This window comes from Mobula birostris, chromosome 2 (genome assembly GCF_030028105.1).
Source record: "Mobula birostris isolate sMobBir1 chromosome 2, sMobBir1.hap1, whole genome shotgun sequence".
Taxonomy (NCBI): Eukaryota; Metazoa; Chordata; class Chondrichthyes; order Myliobatiformes; family Myliobatidae; genus Mobula; species Mobula birostris.
Genome location: NC_092371.1, coordinates 39,696,160 through 39,718,595, shown reverse-complemented (window position 1 = coordinate 39,718,595; position 22,436 = coordinate 39,696,160). Strand labels below are relative to the sequence as shown.

The 22,436-nt window shown below is 39.6% G+C and overlaps 1 protein-coding gene across 4 annotated transcripts in view; it reads left to right on the top strand.

The window, feature by feature from the left end:
- The first annotated feature begins 3,479 nt into the window (after positions 1-3,479).
- Positions 3,480-22,436, top strand: part of bcas1 (brain enriched myelin associated protein 1) — a 151,286-nt gene continuing 132,329 nt past the window's right edge. For all 4 annotated transcript variants that reach the window (XM_072276771.1, XM_072276764.1, XM_072276789.1 and 1 more), the window contains exons 1-2: positions 3,480-3,662; positions 16,996-17,077. In XM_072276771.1, coding sequence (XP_072132872.1) covers positions 17,006-17,077 — 72 coding nt within the window. In that variant the 5' untranslated portion in view covers positions 3,480-3,662; positions 16,996-17,005. The remainder of the gene's footprint in view (positions 3,663-16,995; positions 17,078-22,436) is intronic.

Sequence of the window (22,436 nt, the reverse complement as noted above, 5' to 3'; positions counted from 1 at the left end):
CCTGTTCTCCATCTTCCTATTTTTCCTTTGTAGGTGCACCAGATTACTCTTGCAAATTAATTGTTAAAACATAGCTGCAATATTTTCAATTTATAATCCTATGATTAATGTAGGGAATGAAAATATTGGCCACATAGTTCAAAATACCCATGGATTATTGGGACTATTTTAAAACACCCTTCACTATCATAACATTTATTAACTGGTCACTGTCCTGTCAGTCTATTTCTTTTGATGATCACACAATGTAGGTGCCATGTATAAAGCAATGGAACGGATCTAGAAATCACACTTATTCATTCATCAACTATAACCTTAAACACCTGGCACCTCAGATTTACATCGCCATTCAACAAGTTTATGGCTGATTATTCACCTGAGAACAATTTTTCCTCACTAAACCCATTTCCTTTGATTTCCTTAATATCCAACAATCTATTGATTCCTGACTTAGTGACTGAGCCTCCACAGACCCCTTGCTATAGAAACTTCATCACATCTCAGTCTTAAATTCCGGTCTCCTTCATTTGAAACAGTCCATGGCTTTAGATATCCCAGCCAGGATTATCTCTGCATCTACCTTGGCAAGTGATATGAGAATATTTTAATGAAATTCCTCTTATGTTTTCTAAATGAAAATTACTTCAGGCTAAATATGTATAATTGTCTCACAGAGAACAATCTCATCTCATCCCCTTCTTAAGTCAGCAATCAATTTACTGAATCTCTGTATAACTCTCTCTGTAGTTGAATGTCCTTCCTTAGAGGGATACTTGAACTTAAGTCATTCAAATTTCTGAATATCACAGAGGTTTCATGACTCAGATAGGACATTTTCAGCCCATTATATTCTTGCAGAACAAGAAACTGACACAGTCTAATATCACCTACCAGCACATGCTCCTTACTCTTGCAGGTCATTGTTCATTAAATACATTGTCCAGTCATTTTCCAAATGTGATGAGGGTTTCTGGGTCCACTCCCTGCAAGGTCACAAATTCCTGATCTCCATCAGTCTCTGCAAGAAAAGCCCACCACTGTAAAGTTCCCATGAATTGTTTTAAATCTATCTTCCTTGACTTTGACCCCTCAGGTAGCAAAAGAATAAGTCTTTTGTATTTACTCTGTCTAAGCTGCTCATTATTGTACACATCTTAATTAAATCTTCCTATGTTTCCTCTGTTCAAGAGAAAACAACTCCAATTTATCCAATCTTTCCTCATCACTAAAATCTTCCAGTCTCGTACATTCAGAAAGAAAGGCTGCATTCATTTAGCAATATCAACAATCCTAAAGTCAACGTCAAAATCAAAGCTAATTTATTATCAAAGTATGTATATGTCAGCCTATACAACTTTGAAATTAATTTTCTTGTGGATATTTACAGGAAAATAAAGAAATACAATACAATTTATGAAAAGCTATACATAAACAAAGACTAACAAACAACCAAAGTGCAAAAAAGACAAATTGAGCAAATAAAAAAATAAATAATACTGAGAACATGAGTTGTGGAGTCCTTGAAAATAAGTCTGTAGGTTGTGGAATCAGTACAGACTGAAGTTTTCCACATCAGTTCAGGACCTTGATGAATGAAGGGTTTCTGAACCTGGTGGTGTAGGATCTAAGGCCCCTATACCTCCTACCCAATGGTATTAATGACAGGAGAGCATGGCATGGATGGTGGGGGCCCTTGATGATGGATACTGCTTTCTGCAGGCTTGTTGCTGTGTTCAATGGTGGGGCTAAATTGCCTGTGATAAACTGAAGTGTATCCACCATTTTCTGTCGAGTTCTCCATCCCTGGGCATTGGAGTTTCTATACCAGGCTGTGATGCAACCAGTTAGGATATTCTCCACTGTGCATCTATAGAAATTGTCAAAGTTTCAGGTGATATGCCAAATCTATACAAACTTCTAAGAAAATAGAGGCTGTTCTGTGCCTTTTCTGTGATGGAACTTTTGTCCCAGGGCAGATACTCTTATATGATAACAACAATGAATTTAGAAGTTCTGATCCTCTCCACATCCAATCCTCTAATGAAGACTGTCCCCTGCTTACATACATTTTTAAAGTGAGAGTTTGAAAATGCCTGAAACATTCCAGTCAGTTAGTTGACTAACACAGGTCAGCAGTACTCAGCCAAGTATGCCATCTGGGCCAGATGTTTTCCAAGGATTCACCCTTCTGAAGAATGCTCTCACGTTGGCATTGGAGGGCTATCTCAGACAGTGAAATTACAGGGTTGTCAGGGTTTATGGGAATTCGTGAAAGCACGTTACATCTAATGAAGGACTTTAGCAAAGTAATCCTGAGGGGAAACAGGGATAACCAAAGTGCTCCTTCTGATAAACGTGTGATAAGTGAAAGATTATCTACTTTTATATGTTGATTGGGGAAATACATTCTCTCTGGGAGATGACTAAGTAATCCTACTTATTTTAAAATAGAGCCACTAGAGTCTTAATGTTCTGTGAGAACAAGCAAAATTTGGTTTGATATATCAAAGAAAGCATCTCTGCCAAATGAAATAATTGTTTAAATTCATAGAATTAATTTAATATCTTCAGGTGTGCATGGTCCTTTTGGTGCATCTGTGATTATGCACTTCAATTTTTTGCTATTCACCTATCTACCAGAAGAATTTCTATACAAAGTATATAACTTTCTCAAATAATCTAGTGTTTTCATTTCTTTTCAAATGATTCCCTTGGCAAACGTTCATTTGTTGCAAAATATAACATGACAAACATTTAGTTGAAGGTTATTCAACTGAAACAGAATTTTTACTTCAGTGCTCTATTGACATCAACAGAATCAGTGGTTGTATTGTAAGTCTTTAAGCTTCTTGTATTGCTTGTTATCTCACTCCTACAAAAAGAATTATAATGCCAGCTATTGTTTCATATTTTCATGCTACAACACAACACTGTTTTATTTCAGTTCATTACTAACAATAAAGCCTTATCTCAGTATTTGAAAGATGTATGTGATGTTTCTTTCAGAATTTTGAAACTGTTGCACTGTTAGGTTTTTATCCATCCCTTATACTTTTTTGACATGGAGTCTTCTATCTCAACATATTTGGCCATTTTAATGTTGATATGGAAAAATAATTAAAACAATTACCACTCAGTACTAAATACTGTATATAGAACAGAAGGAGTTTGCATCTGCTAACAGGTGCAAATAAATGCCCTAAATGGCTATTCCCTTAGTTTGCTTTGATATTTATTACCCCTTTTTTATTCCAATTAGAATAAATCAAAGTTTATATTAACTGCACCCAGTAATATAGATCGATAAAATTTAGGCATAAGTTTGACGTTATGTTTGTTGGACATTTTCTATTGTCAAGATTCTCCAGTAATTAATATCAGGATGTACTCGTGTGGTGGATTTGTTTTCACCCAACTCTGCACACAATTAGACCAGCGCAGCGGCTAGCAGTGATAGCTCCACCCTTGAGTAACTAGTGAGGCTGCAAGATGCAGGTAGCAGTTCGCTGCGAATGGAAGTGGCGACTTGCAGCAGGGCAGCTGTGGCGGTGAAGGAAGTGACAGGAGTCAGCATTTGAGTCGTCTCTTTCTCCTCCCCTTTTTGGATCCATTGGTTTTGCGCTGAGGGCGAGCTCACGCGAACGGCAAGGTGCTTATTACAGGCAAGTCTCACCTTTCGCCTTCACAGACCGAATCACAGGCTTTTGCTGAAAGATAGCTTGCCTCGCAAACTTAAAGGGTTTATTTGTGAAATTTAAGGCAATTTATCGTAACGTGACTGTTATTTTTTTAAAGGATAGATTTACCGAGGAGCCGCATTTAAAAACCGAACTTTGGTAAAACAAATGTAACCAGGCAAGTTTTGCCTCAAGCTTTCAAAATGATCACTAATACCAATATTTTCCGATAATAGTTTGCTTGTAATTCTATTGCATAATTGCATCTTTCTTGACATTCGGAAGTGTAACAGCACCTTGGGGTACATGCGCAGTATTTAACTGTGATTTATCGAGGGCACTTGCTGGTTGCCCTGTGGCTACTGTTGACTATCTGCAGAACTAAAGTAGTACAAATGTCGTCAGAATATTGCATGGGCTACTAAAATCGAGATATTTATAATTGACATCCACAAGCTTATTCCAGTAGAACTTATGGTTGGGGAGAATACCTAGTTTGACCATGTTTGACTATATGACAACACGATACTTTTAATTGTCCCAGTATTGCTCCATATCAATAATGTTCCGCTCCTGGAAAATAGTGACGGCAAAAAATAAACACCAATAAAAGCAAAAAAAAAATGCTTATTGGCTTTAAAGCAATAGCTTGTTTGTTATTAATCAGTGACTGGTAAAACATTGGCACTCACGTGACAATGAACCCATTGACAACGTTTCTTGATCAAAGAAACAAGTGATGTCCATTACTACCCACTACTCTGACATACAATTATTGTTTGATTTATTATTATTACATCCTTATATTTCTATGCATGTAAAAGCATTACTGCAATTCTTGTTTTCCTGTTTGCACTGGCAAATATAAAGAGACCTTGTAAACCATAGTTTTTCAAAACTCTTTAGATTCTGGATTAGCTCCTGAGGATTGGAGGGTGGCTAATATAACCCCGCTTTTTAAAAAAGGAGGGAGAGAGAAACCGGGGAATTATAGACCGGTAAGCCTGACATCGGTGGTGGGAAAAATGCGAGAGTCAGTTATCAAAGATGTGATAACAGCACATTTGGAAAGCTGTGAAATCATCGGACAAAGTTGGCATGGATTTGTGAAAGGAAAATCATGTCTGACGAATCTCATAGAGATTTTTGAGGAGGTAACTGGTAGAATGGATAGGGGAGAACCAGTGGACGTGGTATATTTGGATTTTCGAAAGGCTTTTGACAAGGTCCCACACAGGAGCTTAGTGTGCAGACTTAAAGCACACGGTATTGGGGGTGTGTGGATAGAGAATTGGTTGGCAAACAGGAAGCAAAGAGTGGGAATAAAGGGGACCTTTTCAGAATGGCAGGCAGTGACTAGTGGGGTACCGCAAGGCTCAGTGCTGGGACCCCAGTTGTTTACAATATATATTAATGACTTAGACGAGGGAATTAAATGCAGCATCTCCAAGTTTGCGGATGACACGAAGCTGGGCAGCAGTGTTAGCTGTGAGGAGGATGCTAAGAGGATGCAGGGTGACTTGGATAGGTTAGGTGAGTGGGCAAATTCATGGCAGATGCAATTTAATGTGGATAAATGTGAGGTTATCCACTTTGGTGGCAAGAACAGGAAAACAGATTATTATCTGAATGGTGGCCGATTAGGAAAAGGGGAGGTGCAACAAGACCTGGGTGTCATTGTACACCAGTCATTGAAAGTGGGCATACAGGTACAGCAGGTGGTGAAAAAGGCAAATGGTATGCTGGCATTCATAGCAAGAGGATTCGAGTACAGGAGCAGGGAGGTACTACTGCAGTTGTACAAGGCTTTGGTGAGACCAAACCTCGAGTATTGTGTGCAGTTTTGGTCCTCTAATCTGAGGAAAAACATTCTTGCCATAGAGGGGGTACAAAGAAGGTTCACCAGATTGATTCCTGGGATGGCAGGACTTTCATATGATGAAAGACTGGATCGACTAGGCTTATACTCTCTGGAATTTAGAAGATTGAGGGGGGATCTGATTGAAATGTATAAAATTCTAAAGGGATTGGACAGGCTAGATGCAGGAAGATTGTTCCCGATGTTGGGGAAGTCCAGAACGAGGGGTCACAGTTTGAGGATAAAGGGGAAGCCTTTTAGAACTGAGATTAGGAAAAACTACTTCACACAGAGAGTGGTGAATCTGTGGAATTCTCTGCCACAGGAAACAGTTGAGGCCAGTTCATTGGCTATATTTAAGAGGGAGTTAGGTAAGGCCCTTGTGGCTAAAGGGATCAGGGGGTATGGAGAGAAGGCAGGTACAGGGTTCTGAGTTGGATGATCAGCCATGATCGTACTGAATGGTGGTGCAGGCTCGAAGGGCTGAATGGCCTACTCCTGCATCTATTTTCTATGTTTCTATGTTTCTATAAGACCATAAAACATAGGAGCAGAATTAGGCCATTCAGCCCATCACGTCCACTTCACAATTTCATCATGGCTGATGCCGGATCACATTCAACCCCATACACCTGGCCCCGCACTATATCCTTTGATGCCCCGACCAATAAGGAATCTATCAACTTCCACTTTGAATATACCCATGGACTTGGCCACCACCACAGTATGTGTCAGAGCATTCCACAGATTCACCACTTTTTGGCAAAAAAAAAATTCCTCCTTCCTTCTGTTCTAAAAGGTCGCCCCTCAATTTTGAGGCATTGCCCTGGATACTCCTAGCAGAGGAAACATCCTCTCCACAGCCACCATATCTAGCCCTTTCAACATTCAGTAGGTTTCAGTGGGATCCTCATACATTCTTCTAAATTCCAGTGAGTACAGCCTCAAAGCTGCTCCGCATATGTAAGCTGCTTTGTTTGGGCCCCAGAATAATCCTCTTGAACCTCCTCTGAACTCTCTCCAACAACAATACATCCTTTCTGAGATAAGGGGCCCAAAACTGTTGACAATACACCAAGTGTGACCTGTCTAGTGTCTTATAAAGCTTCAACATTATCTCCTTGTTTTTATATTTATTCCCTTTGAAGTAATACCAACATTACATTTGCCTTCTTTACCACAGATTCAACCTGTAAGTGAACCTTCTGGGGCTTTTGCACAAGGATTCCTCAGCCCCTTTGCATCTCTAATGTTTGAATTTTCTCCCAATTTAAATAATAGTCTGCACTATTGTTCCTTTTACCAAAGTGCATTATCACACATTTCCCAACACTGTATTCCACCTGCCACTTTTTTGCCCATTCTTCCAATTTGTCTAAGTCATGCTGCAATCAGATTGCTTTCTCAGCACTACCTACCCCTCCACCTGTTTTTGTATCATTTGCAAACCTTGCCACAAAGCTATTAATTCTACAATCTAAATCACTGACAAAAAATCTGAAAAGTAGCAGTCCCAATACTGACCCCTGAGGAACACCACTAGTCACTGGCAGCCAACCAGAAAAAGCCCCCTTTATTCCCACTTGCTGCCTCCTGCCTGACAGCCATTCCTTTATCAATGCCAGTATATTTCCTGTAACACCGTAGGATGTTATCTTTTTAAGCAGTCTCATGTGAGGCACCTTATCAAATGCCTTCTGAAAATCTAAGTAAGTGACATCCACTGCCTCTCCTTTGTCCACCTTGCTTGTTACTTTCTCAAAGAATTCTAACACATTTGTCAGGCAAGATTTCCCTTTACCGAAACCATGCTGACAATGACTTATTTTATCATTAGTCTTCAAGCACCCTGAAACCTTGTCTTTAATAATGGACTCCAACACTTTCCCAACCACTGAGGTTAGGCTAATTGGCCTATAATTTCCTTTATTTTGTCTTCCTCACTTCTTAAAGAATGGAGTGATATTCGCAAACTTCCAGTCCTCCAGGACCAGATGAGAATCAAGTGATTCTCGAAAGATCATGACTAATGTATCCATTATCTCTTCAGCAACCTCTTTCAGGACTCTGGGATGTACTCCATCTGGTCCAGATGACTTATTTACCTTAAGACCTTTGAGTTTGCCTGGCACTTTTTCTTTCATAATAGCAATGGCACTCACTCTTGCTCCCTGACACAGACATCTGGCATACAGCTAGAATCTTGCACAGTAAAGACTGAATCATAGTTCTTATTAAATTCATCTGAAATTTCTTTGTCCTATTCCTACCCCACCAGCATCATTTTCCAGTGGTCCAGTATCAACTCTCCCCTCCCTTTTATTCTTTATATAATTGAAAAAATGTCTAGTATCTTGCTTTATATTAATGGCTAATTTACCCTCGTATTTCATCTTTTACCTTCTTATAGCCTTTTTAGTTGTCTTTTGCTGGATTTTAAAAGCTTCCCAATAATCCAACTTCCCTCTCACTTTTATTAACCTATATGCCCTTTCCTTGGCTTTTATGCAGTCCTTTAGTTCCCTTGTCAGCCACAGTTGCTTATCACTGTAATTTGAGATCTACTTCTGTGGACCTTAGCTATCCTGCACCTTGTAAACTGTACCCAGAAACTTCAGCCACCTCTTCTTTGCCATCATCCCCACAGTATCCCCTCCAATCCACCTGGGCAAGCTGGGTTAATAAAATCTGCGTTATTACATAACACCCAATCTAAGGTACGCTTTCACTGAGGTGGCTCGAGCGCAAGCTGCTCTAAAAAGCCATCTTGTAGGCATTCAGCAAATTCCTTCTCTAGTACCACATTTCACAACTTTAACTTTGTTCTTTCTCTAGCTCAGGTCCACAATAATTGCAGCAGGGCCAGATTACAAAGGACCAGCAGAACAGTAATGGCCAAGATAATGTCACTGCATTTAAGTTAGAAGAAAGAATAGAGATAGTCTCTACATTTGGTGAAATACCTGGAGGGAGGAATCTGCAACCAGAGCAGTGTGGGGGAGTAGGTTGTTATCTGTATAGGTATTGGCTTACTATTGTCATACCTACCAGGAAAAGGCTTTTGTTTTGCATGTTAACCAGAAAAATCATTAGAAGCAGTAAAAAGAATAGAAAATGCATAATATAATGTTGCAGTTATAGTGAAAATGCAAGTGGACAAATAACATGCAAGAGCATGCCAACACGAGGAAATCTGCAGATGCTGGAAATTCAAGCAAAACACACAAAATAAGATCAATTTCACAATGTTTGCTCAACAACGATGTTGTTCTTTTATTCCAATTTCAGTGGATCTGGCTGAAGATGGTTGTAAAAATGCTTTAGTCTTGTCTTTGCCACTCATGTGCTGAGTCCCCTCAATATTAGGTTTGCAGATATTATTGGAGGCTCTTATTTTTAATTGTACACTGCTCTTTATAACTAGATGCAAGTTTGATCTGATCAGGCATTTGTGAGATCACTTAGCTCCATCTGCTGCAAACTGCATGTAGAATGCATGACTCCTCATATTTAGACCTGCCTGGTGCTCTTTCCTACTTGGCTTTCTATACCTCACTGTACAGTGATATGGTGGGCCGAGTGTTACAGATTGGGATGTGAGGCTGTACCTCATAGATACTTAGTACTGAGCTACCCAACCTATTCTGAATCTAAAAAGCGGATTAGTATAGAAAATGCTGGAAATAATCAGCAGGTCAGGCAGTACCTGTAGAAATAGAAGCAGAATTAACACTTTAAGTGGGGACCTTTGGTCCCATTACGCACAATGAATTACGAATGGAGTCCTCAATGTGAAGTGGGGAATTTACTTCTACAAGGAGTATGAGCTGGTCATTCCTGCCATGTTGTCTTAAATAAATTTATCTAAAATATGTAGATTGATTCAGATGAATACAAATGATTCTGCAGATTCTAGAAATTTTGAGCATCATCCTCGAAGAACTCAGCAAGTCAAACACCATCTATAGATGGGAATAAACTGCAATGTTTCAGGCTGAAACCTTTCATCAGGACACCTAGACAGGCTGTTTATTCTCCTCCACAGATGCTACCTTGCTTGCTGAGTTCTTCCAGCATTTTGCTTGTATTGATGCTGATAAATTGATTCACAGGGAACCTCCCATAGGCAATCTGGCAGTCATGCCTTCAGTGCCCATGTCACTCCATACGCCTTGCAAATGACACTTACCATGGAGAAATACAGATTCATTGGCTGCAAAAGGACATCAGCAGGTTTCCATGTTCATGGTTGAGAATCCACTTGGTTCAAGTAACTGTTAAAGATTCTCCACTCCTCCTTGATTCCTAACCACCATTCTACCACCTATATTGAACTGATCTTGTATACTATAGGGCACAGTCAGGGATTTTGATGGAGGAGACTGAGACTTTGACTGAATGTTTTGGTACTTTGAATGAAGCTCTGTGTATCTGGCAATAAGACACTGGAGAAACAGGACCATTTGATGCCTTGGTACATGTGTGAGGATTTGTCCAGCTTTCTTCTTGCTCTGTTTTAGTGCAGTTATTCTGATACATCTGAATCATTTGCAAGGCAATTTCAAAGGGTAATCTACAGCCAATGACACTGCTGTGAACCTGAACCATCCACCATCCAGGCCATGACCTCTTCTCGCTACTACCATAAGACATGAGGTACAGAAGCCTTAGGTTCCACACCACCAGGTTCAGGAACATTTACAACTCTACAACTACTAGGCTCCTAAACTGAAGTGGATAACTTCGATCACCACTACTCTGATCAGATTCCACAGAATTACTTTCAAGGACTCTGTCCAACTCGTGTTCTCAGTATTATATTTATTTGCACAGTGTGCCTTTTGCAAATTGGTTGATTTTCGGTCTGTTTTTTTTTTCATAAATTCTATTTTATCCTTTTCTTTCCTGTTAATCCAGGCAAGAAAATGAATTTTCAAGGTAGTATATGTTAACATATATATACTTTGATAATAAATGTATTTGAACTTTGAAGCCATACATAAGCCAGATTCAGCCCTGTCAAGCCCGACTTGAGGGCTAATAAGGGACAAGTAATGCTACCTCCTTGAAACATATTCAACAATACCACACTTCTTAATATTTTTAATATTATTTATTCCTGTTTATTAATTCAGAGATTGCTATAAGATTTTCTGTTAGGTAGTATCTGCTGGGCATGTCCCACATACATACTGTTAGGTACATATTACACAGAGCATAATCTGATCAAAAGTGTGACTTAATTGCTATATTTACTCATTTAATCTCATTTTACGAGAGAGATTCCTTTTATTAAACCCATCCCTTTCTCTAACTTGTTTTCTGTTGTTTTCCCAGTTCTGATAAAATGCCCCCAGCTTGAAACGTTAACTGTTTCTCCTTACAAGGATGCTGGCAAGACCTATGTTCCCAGCATTTTCAGATTTATTTTAGATTTCCAGCTTCTGGAGTATTTTTTATTTGTTTCCATAGTCTGCTGTTAGGCATACAACAGAGGTGACCAACTCAGAGTATCTGGTGATATTGGCTGGGAGAAGTTCCTATTATTGGTTCACTTGTCCTTATGGTGAGTTTGGAGGATTTTGAGGACATGGTGTTGGAGGTATTTTTATAAAAGATAAATAATATATTTTTAATCTTCTTCTTCGTGTGCCTTGCACGCTACACACTTGGGTGATCATAGCTTTCCACATCGAACGATCCTGTGCAGTGTCAATGATATCTCGCACAATCAGATCTGTTAGTTCTTTCACAGCGTCCATACATTTTCTTCTTTCCCTTCCTCTTCCGCGTTTCCCAGGCATACGGCCTTCTAATGTAAGGCATTCTATTTCTCCCTTTCTGATAACGTGGCCCAGGAATTTAAGTTTCCTCTCATTTAATGTTCTCATTAAAGATCTTTTTGTATGGGCACGTTAGAGTACTGTCTCATTAGTTACCCTATCTCTATATGATATTTTCAGTATTCTTCTAAGAAACCACATTTCTGTTGCTTCTAAGTTTCTTTGGAGTTCTGGTGTTACAGTCCATGTTTCAGAAGCATACTGCAAGATTGACCAGATGTAACATTTTAGTAGCCTAAGCCTTGTTGTCATAGAAATGTGTCTGTTGGTAAAAATGGGTTTCATATTTTTGGAAGTTGGTTTTGGCAATGGCAATTCTTCTTTTTATTCCTACTTTACTTCTAGCATCTTGTGATATAAAGCTACCAAGGTAATTAAAGCTAGTCTTTAGTTCAATCCCTTGGTTACTGATGCAGTTGGTAGTATCCTGCTGTTTTGATGTTACCATACATGTGGTTTTTTTACAGTTGACGGTTAGACCAAAATCTGTACTTGTTTGTACTACTTTGTCTAGGAGGATTTGTAGATCTCCTGCAGCACTTGCTATTAGGGTGGTATCATCTGCATATCTCATATTGTTGATATTAACACCTCCAATTTTTATCCCATCTAGGTCTTCTATTTCTCTGAGAATCATTTCACTATAGATATTGAACAATTCCAGTGAGGCAATGCATCCCTGTCTAACTTCTCTTTGAATTTTAGTCCGATTTCTTACATTATCATCAATTTTTACTGCCATCATTTGGTTCCAATATAAATTTTGAAGCAGTTGTTGGTCCCTTCCGTCAATGTTTAGTTTAGTGAGAATTTGAAATAATTTTTCATGTTGCACTTTGTCAAATGTTTTAGTAAAATCAGTAAAACATACAAAGACATTATTTTGATATTCAATATTTTAATAGTTACTGAATATTCACAATCATTTACTCCTTTCTCAAACTTTGACAGTTGATTCAATGCTCAGACATTTTCATCATTGGGGCTTATTCAGTTCCACCAAGTAATGGGACATCCAACTCAAAGGGTCTTATCAATTGTTTTAGAGCCAACTTTGTTGATAAAGCTGTTGTGAAAAGATTTACACTAAGTATGGATCTAATGAACAGGAAGCCGCAAACCTGCAGAGCTTGTTTAAAGGTTAGGAAATGGATTATGAGTGACGATCTACTTTTAGACTTCACAGTTGTTGCATGAAGATCTTTGCTAGATTCTCACCGTCTTACAATCTATGTGAATGACTCAGATGACAAAGCAGTGAGTAACCCATCCAAGTTTGCTGACATCACAGATTAGTTAGCAAAGTGGACCATCAGGAAGCTGTAAAGAATTTACAAAGTAAAAAAGTAAAGTGGACAAGAATTTGAATGATTTGGAAAATATAAGATCATTTGTTTTGTTGAAAGAATAGAAAAGTATTTTTTAAATGTGGGAAATTAATAAGTATTGCTTTTTATAGACCTTTGGCAAAGCTGAAAATGAAATACTGAAAATTCTTATGCATTTAGGAAGACAGGTTTTGTTGCATTTTATATTGCATAAGGGTTGGAGCACACAAACACAGATATTTTGTTCCCTGGCCTCATTTCTGATTAAAATTTGAGTACTTGTGCAGTGCTGGGCTTTGGAATTTTTTGAAGGTTGTGCTGCAGAGCTGAAACATGGAGCAGGCTCTTGGGAGAAGGGTCATTCTTTGAGGAGGAATTAAGTAAGATTGACCCATAGTCACTGGAGTTTAGTAGAATGAGAGAAGATACTTGAGAATGCAAGATTCAAAGAAGGATTGTTGAGAAAGATGCTATGAGGCTGCTTATCAAGAGACTCTCAGGACAAAGGATGAGCCATTAAAAGCATATAAAGGGTATGATGAGATAATTGCCTGATTAAGTCAAACTCCAACAACACTTGAAAAATTGGGCACTGTCCAAGACAAAGCATCCCACTTGATTGGCATGCAATTTGCCATCTTAAGTACTGGATCCACTGCCAGACAAAGGTTGTATCATGTATCATCCACCAATTGCACAGAAACAATTCTTCAAGACTTCCCCAACTGTATACCCCGAAGTTATTATCTCTACCATCTAGCATAGGGGCAGTAGGAAAGACATTGTCTGTTAACTCACTCCAAATGACACACAACCCTGATATGGAAATATATCTCTATTCTTTCATCATCACAAGCTCCAAATGCTGGAACTCCCTTCTCTAAAGCACTTTAGGACTACTTTCCCCACCCAGACTGCAGAGGATTCACCCCCTTCTGTTCAATTTAACTGAGAATTTTTATTTGTGAATTACACACTCCTTTTCCACAGAAGAACAGGGGAAATTGTAAAGCGTGAAAAAAATACAAAGTCAAAAACAGAAATATCAGCAGTACCCTTGGCGGAGTACTTAATTGAACCGCCTCTCACAGCTATTACAGTCAGTTGTTTTTTTTGGATAAGTCTCTATTAGCTTTGCACAATGTGATGGAGCAGGATTTGGCAATTCCTTCTTGCAAGATTGCTCGAGCTGTGCCAGGTTAATTGGGGAGCGGCTGTGGACAGCAATCCTAATGTCTTACCTCATGTTTGATCAGGTTAAGGTCAGAACCCTGACTAGGCCAATCAAAGACATCAATTTTCTTCATTTGAAACCACTCTATGGTTGCTCTGGCAGTATGCTTTGACTCATTGTCCTCCTGAAAGACAAACTTCCTCCCCAGTTTAAGCCTTCTGACAGAGGCTAGCAGATTTTTATCCAGGATCTCTCTGTATTTAGCAGCATTCATCTTCCCATCAATGCTGACCAGATTTCCAGTCCCTGCTGCTGAAAAGCTTCCCCATAACATGAAGCTACCTCTACCATACTTTACAGTAGGAATGGTGTTACCTGGCTGAGGCACAGTATTAGATTTATGTCACAGGTACTGCTTATGTTGAGGCCAAAACGTTCCACTGTAGTCTCATCCAACCACAAGACCTTCTTCCACATCTTTACAGTATCTTCTAAGTGATTCTTTGGAAAGTCTATACGGGCAAGTATATGTTTTTGCTTAACCAGGTTGTCTTCCTTGCCAATCTTCCAAAAATACCTTTTTTGTGCAAGGCCTTAGAGATTGTGGAGCCATGAACTTAATCTCCAGTTGCAGCCACTGACTTCTGCAACTCACTCAGAGTAACTGTAGGTGTCATGGTAGCCTCTATTACAGTTGCCATTCTTTTCCTGTGACTAAGTTTAAAATGATAGCCTGACCTAGGCAGTGTTGCTTGCTTTCATATTTTTTCTGTTTTTTCACAATGGACTGCACGGAGCTCTGAGGTATGTTCAGTGCCTTTGAGATAGTCTTGCACCCTTCACTAGATTTGTGCTTCTCTATCATCATTTTGCTGAATGTTCTTTTATCTTTATTCTGATCTAGTTTGTTGAAAATCTACCCATACTGTTGTAACTTACAGAGAAAGGGGCATATGTATTCTAATGAAGTCATTGAAAATAGGCGATCCTCCAATTTTTCACAGTACTGTAGTAATTTTATGTATTGCACTGTACTGCTGCCGCAAAAAAATGAGTGATAATAAACCTGATTCTGATATGGGTCTCTATTTTGGTCTGAGAGTGGGAAGGGGCAAGGAGAGGGAAATCATGGTCAGGAAAAAGGGAAGGGAGAGGAGATGGTGCAGAAAGCACCAGAGTGACATTCTGTAATGACCAACAGTCCAATTATTTTGAATCAAATGACCTTGCCTGGTGTTTCAGGGCTGGGTGTGTCTGCACCTGTGCCAACCCCTGCACCTGGCATTATTTTCCTACCACCTGCCCCATACCCCTCCCTTGGTGCTCCACCATCACTGTTCCCAACACACTTTCTTCCAGCCAGAGTTTCAAACTTGCACTCTGCTCCGAGTTGACAAATACAGTATTGTGCAAACGTCTTAGGCACCCTGGCTATACATATGTACCTAAGACTTTTACATAATATATCAACAAATTGGGTGAGTTGGTAAGGTAATACTGCATTTTGCACCTGAGGAAAATTAGCATTGTGTTTGCAAAGGGAATGAATATTTTTTCAGCCTCACGATTTTGGTTTTTAGTTTTTAGTTAATTATTGACAGGTTTGGAAATTTTTTTTTGATTTGACATGATGCACAATGCTTGGTTGATTAGCTCAAAAAATTTATTTTAAAGTTAGAAAATGAGACAGTAAAATGTGAAAATCGTTGTGGGAGCCAAATACTTTTTCAAGGCATTGTATTGCGTTAACATAAAATTGAGGTAGGATATAATGAGATTAGTTTTAGCTTTATTTGTCATATGTTCATCAAAACATTGAAACATATAGTGAGGTGTGTTGTTTGCATCAAATCAAATCAGCATGGAATGTGCTGAGCAGCCATAAGTGTTGCCATGCTTCCACTGCCAACAGAGCAAGCCCACAACTTACTAACCCTAACCCTAACCCTACAAGTCAGTCTTTGATAAGACGCTAAAATAAGCATCAATGTGTGCATTTAGAAATAATGACATGCAAGAGTTGTCTGTTTGTGAGTGATATATAATGAGCCTGATTCAACAACAGAGAACAGGCGCTGGGGCTAAAGGGTGTTCTGTTGTGAACTTGTAATTTTTCTTGTGCTGGCTTCCCACCTGAAATCTTGCTGAAGTAAAGACTACTGGATCTCTGAAATTGTGTTTAATCACTGGGATTGTAATTCAGAATTATGACATTATGGTTGTACCAAACAGCTTACACAGATATCAGATGCAAAAAGGGAAGGGAGTGGAATACTGTTTTCTCAGGGCCATAGGGAAGGTAGGAGAGTGAACCACAATGTTAATTTGCAAATTCTATTTACACTAATCCTTCATTAATCCTATACTCATCCAGCATTCTCATCCACTCACTCAAACTCTTCCATGCACCCATGGCTTTAATTGCTGCGGTCAATTAACCTACCAATTGTTACATCTTTGTGATGTGAGGGGCATCCAGTGCACCTGGAGGAAATCCTCGGATTGTGAAGGACTCCGATGAACTGGCCTGTCTGGAGATGGTTGTTGGTTTGTCCAAGGAAAACATCCCTCAACTTTCCTAAACTGCTCCCTACAGAGTTTTGGAACTTGAATGAAAAGTAGAAGGGACCAAATTTATTAGTATGCATCAAGGACCGCAGCAGTACAGCAAGGCAATTCATTGGCACTGAGCTATGGGGAGTCAAATATTTGCTCAGCCTGCAAGGCCCATATTCCTTGAATTGAATATTTTAAAAAGTCACATGGGATTATTAGAGCAGTCTTAAAAAAAATAAAATTAGCTTATGACAAATCTGAGACAAATTGAAGCTCAGTAATAAATAAGACTAACACGGGTCAAGTTGCTGTTAATTATGTCCAGAGGTTGATTAAGTGATGCCATTAATTGTGACATGACAGCATATTTTATACAATGTAAATATTTAATAACAGATTAGATTCATTTTCTTATATCTAGTATTTTGATGTCCCAATTTTCTATGTAATGCCTGAGTTTATGGTATTCTAATTTAGTTAGTGTTATTATCATTTACCCTATATTTTCAAAGCAGTTTGAAGTTAATTAACTTCCAATTATGTTTTTGTTTTCAAACAGAATATTCACAATGGGAAATGCAGAATCAAATGAGCCTTTGAATGACTCTGAATCAGAACCTTCAGCATTGAAACAAGCCCAGGTAATACAGGTGTACAATTATCTGCAATTCGTTTTTCATGGGTTTCTAATTGAATCTTAATTATATACTGTATTATTAAGGGATCAGCCTATTTAGACCAAGTCACGCTCTACTGTAAGTGCCTTAAATCATTATTGTGACTTTATAGTTGCATTCTAAAAAGAGCTATGTATAAAACACCATTCAGGAACACAGACATTCCAAGGTATTTATAGCTAAAATACGTTTGTATATATAAAGTGTAGTCATTTCTGTGATGTAGAGAACGCAGCAAGGAATATGTGTATGGTATAGCACCCCCACCCCCAATTAGGAATGCGATAAATACAAGTCAATTATACTTTTATTGGTTGAGAGAGAAGTATTCACCAGGACACTTCTATATTTGGAGATAATACAATTGGGCTTTTACATCTCTGTGAGGGATCAGACGAAGTCATGTTGAATGCCTTGCTCTACAAATGACATCTCAGTTATTAAAGCCCTTTCTTTGAATTGCAGGAGAGCATCAGCTTGAAATATACGTTCAAGTGTCTTGAGTGGGACTTGAATCCATGACCATATAGTAAATACTAAAATGCCATCAACTGAGAAATGGTTGGCAATGATAATAAAAAAAGGCATTATTCAAAGATCAAAGTAAATTTATTATCAAAGTACATATATGTCACCATATGCAACCCTGAAATTCATTTTCTTACAGGCATACTCAGTAAATCAAAGAAAAACAATCAATTCAATGAAAGACCACACCCAACAATAGACAATAGGTGCAGGAGTAGGCCATTCGGCCCTTTGAGCCAGCACCGCCATTCACTGTGATCATGGCTAATCATCCACAATCAGCACAAACAAGATGGACAAATAACAAATGTGCAAAAGACAACAGATTGAGCAAATACATACGGGAAATAATAATAATAAGACAATAAATATTGAGAACATGAGACGTTTTTCTATTTTCTGCCTGTACTCCATTATTTACCGCCCTCTCCCGGTTTCACCCATCACCCTGTGTTCCTCCCTCTCCTCCCCCACCTTGAAAATCTACACCTCATCTTTTTTTTTCTCCAGTCCTGCCAAATGGTCTTGGTCCGAAACGTCGACTCAGCAGATCAGTCAGCATCTATGGAACTGAGTAAACAGTTGACACTTTGTGCTGAGATCCTTCTTCAGACCTGACCTGAGTTCCTCCAGCATTTTGCATGTGTTGCCTTGGATTTCCAGCATTGGTAGAATTTCTTGTGTTTATGTAGTAAACATTAGTCAGCAAAGTGTCAAATCTAGATTCCGGTACATCAAATCAATCAATATGGAAAGCTTGGATGCAGGATTTAGTATGGATGTCCATGAAAAATAGCAGAATTCCAATCTGGTGAAATCTTAAGCAACAAACAATCTACTGGAGGAATTTAGGGGGTTGAGCAACGTCTGTGGGTGGGGGAAGAAAATGATGATATGTCAGGTTGAAGCCCTGCGTCAAATCTCTATAGGATTTCCGTACACACCTTAATTACTAAAGCAATCTTGTCAGGCGCATCAAGACTTGTATAGTTTTGTTTCTCTAGTTGATAAAGAAAAATTAGTGTTCATCCCAAATAATTAACAACTTTGGAGAGAGATTAGCTCTATTTGTCACATGTACATCAAAACATACTGTAAAATGTGCTGTTTTGCATTAAATTTTATCAAAGAAAATTGTGCGGGGCAGCCACAAGTGTTGCCGTGATAAATAAAACAGGTGGCCACTGGGACATCCTGCTTTTTCTAGTAGACAGAGCATAGGTGCTCTGCGAAGCAGTCTCCCAGTCTACATCAGGTTCCTCTCTTCTCTTTCCTTCTTCCACCATCAATGCTGCTCTCATTTCCATTTCACGCAAGTCTGCCCTCACCCCATCCTCCCTCCGCCACCCCAGGGATAGGGTTCTTCTTGTCCTCACCTACCACCCCACAAGATTCTGTATCAAGCACATAATTTTCTGTGACTTCCACTATCTCCAACGGGATCCCGCCACCAACCACATCCTTCCCTTCCCTCCCCCCCACCCCTCCACTTTCTGCTTTCCGCAGTGATCGCTTCCTATGTGACTCCCTTGTCTATTTATCCTTCTCCGCTGATCTGCCTGCTAACTTGCAAGTGAAACAAGTGCTATACCTGCCCCTACACCTCCTCCCTCACTACCATTCTGGGCCCCCAAACAGTCCTTCCAGGCAAACTGACACATCACCTATGAATCTGTTGAGGTCACCTACTGTATCCAATGCTACTGGTGATGCCTCTTGTACTTCAGTGAGACCTGATGTAGATTGGGAGACCACTTTGCCAAGCACCCACGCTCCATCCGCCAGAAAAAGCAGGATCTCCCAGGGGCCACCCATTTTAATTCCACTTCCCATTCCAATTCTGACATGTCCATCCATGGCTTCCTCTACTGTCATGATGAGGGCACACTCAGGTTGGAGAAACAACACCTTATATTCCATCTGGGTAGCCTCCTATCTGCTGTCATGAACATCGATTTCTCAAACTTCTGGTAATGCCCCCCTTCTCTATTCCTTATTCCCTTTTCCCTCTATCACCTTATCTCCTTGTCTGCCCATTGCCTCCCTCCGGTTGCCCACCCCCTTTTTCTTTCTTCTATGGCCTTCTGTCCTCTCCTTTTAGATTCCTCCTTCTCCAACCCTGTACCTCTTTCACCAGTTGACTTCCCAGCCATTTACTTCACCCCTCCCCCCTCCCAGTTTCACCTATCACCTTGTGTTTCTTCCTCCCTACCTCCCAACCCACCTTTTAGCTCTGACTCCTCGTCTTTTCTTCTCCAGTCCTGTTGAAGGGTCTCGGCCTGAAACGTCAACTGTACTCTTTTTCCATAGATGCTGCCCGGCCTGCTGAGTTCCTCTAGCATTTTGTGTGTGTTGCTACAGTGGGCAGAGTGGATATTTAAAGTAGTTAGTTATCAATCAGATGAGCTTCTGGATCCAACTAATGTTTCTTGACATCAAAAGATATCACCATTACTGAATTTAACATGGTGATATCAGCTACAAAAAGGAATTTAACTAGATCAGCTTAATAAGTATTCAATCTACAAATGTTAGTGAGTGGCTGGATATTCGGCAGTAAAGAATTAAATTCGGTTCCTGGCTGCCCAGTTCTATTCACCAATAACTTGGCACTATTTCACTGGTTTCACAGCACATTAATGTAACCAATTACATCTCGAGCAGATTATGCTCAATCCAGACCACTGGTGGTGCCTGTATGGGAAATGCATGTTCTCACTGTGACCGCGTGGGTTTTCTCTGGGGCACTCATTTTCTTCCATATTCAAAAGGCATAGATGGCTACATTTATTCGCCATTATAAATTACACCAAGAATACAGATGGGTGGTAGATTGGATGGCATTGTGTGGAAAAACTTTTTGGGGGAAGGGGTTGCTCATTGGGAACTTGATTGACCTTAATTCACGAAAGGAGGATTGAATGGCATTATATGGTAAGGGAATATGAAAATCAGATGTACCGCCAAGCAATCTTCACTTACCTGGATAAGTGCCACTCCAAAATCTCGAGCTGAAATCCATTCCATAAATAGCAGTTTATTTACTTTATTCCCAACTACCACCCTCAATATTCACTCCTTCCACTATTGACACATGATGTTTGAGGTGAATACCATCTCTTAGAGTCAGGCTCCAACTTACCAAAAAAGACACCTTCCAGGCCCATGATCACAGAAGAATGAAGTCACCAGAATAAGACACACCACTATCCAAAAGTTCTTCAGAACCTGATGCAACATGCTGATTCACCATTGATCCACAATCCTGTAGCTCACAATTGAGAGCATCCTGACTGGTTGCATCACTGCCTGGTATGGGAACTGTACTTTTTCCCCCAATCGCAGGACTCTGCAGAGAGTGGTGTGAACAGCCCAGCGCATCTGTAATTGTGAACTTCCCACTATTCAAGACATTTACAGATGCAGGTGTGTAACAAGGGCCTGAAGGAACATTGGGGACCGGAGTCACCCAAACCACAAACTATTCCAGCTGCTACCATCCGAGAAACAGTACCACAGCATTAAATCCAGGATCAACAGGCTCCGGGACAGTTTCTTCCACCGGGCCATCAGACTGATTAATTCATGCTGACACAATTGTATTTCTATGTTGACTGTACTGTTGTACATACTATTTATTACAAATTACTATAAATTGCACATTCAGATGGAGGCATAATGTAAAGATTTTTACTCATGTATGTGAAGGATGTAAGAAATAAAGTCAATTCAATTCATATTAGTAAGTGACTCTCACCGGACTGGGTTTAGTGCTTCAAGAAGATTGCTTTCATCACTTTCTCAAGGGCAATAAATACTGAGCCAGAAGTGTAGCTCAATTGGCTCAGAAATTGTTCAGCTCCCAGAAAGGCCATTAAATTCTAGTAGGACAACAACTAACTTTGTTGACCAAGATGGAAATTCAGTTGCTGGAAATTGGGAAATGAAATCGGGTGACTCGATAGGACCAATTACCAGTCAGAGCAGTGGAATTTGTGGGGGCTGTCAACACTGAAGGGGTACCCCAATGCTGCCTCTAGGGTATTTATCCATATTCCACATTGATGAACGGCCTGTTCCCTGCTTTAAGGAGAATGCTAAGAAGAGGAGTATGAGGGACAGTAGGTCAAGATGTTATGTACTTTGTTGGACTATAAATCTGTTGCTGCTGAATTCTTCATTAGATTGCAGCATAAGGACAGCAGCTCTCCTTCTGTAATGTGAAAATTACTGGATTTGAACTGATGGTTCCAACCACTTCGTGGTGGTCATTTTGATGTGACGTACTTAAATCGCTGCTGTCAGATGGCAGGATAGTGAAGTAGCTTGCAATGGGGTTTGGGAGATTGAGCCTACTTCAGCATTATTTAATATTGCGATCCACTCCCCTCCTATGAGCTCCATTCTTCAAAATGGTGTGGAAGCACACAGAGGAAAGGCCTTTGTGTAAGTCCCCCATGCAAAGGCTGACCTACACCACATTATAGCTTGGACCCTGCACGTGACAGACAACCACTCCATTTGTCCACATACGACTGCTTTACTATGTCTTTTTTGTCATGCCTTGACTTTTAGGCCACGACACTATATTTCCTTATTCATTTATAGAAATAATTAAATTTAAGTCCATGCCTCATGATTCAGTTGGACTTCTAGCAATACTATGAGATTAATAAGAATCATTAGGTTACCTTTCATACCCCTGCCATCGCACAATTTCTCTCTTCTTGAAACAGGGATCCAGTCTGTCCCCAGTCAAACATTTTGCTGAACGAAATGAAACGTATATTTTAAT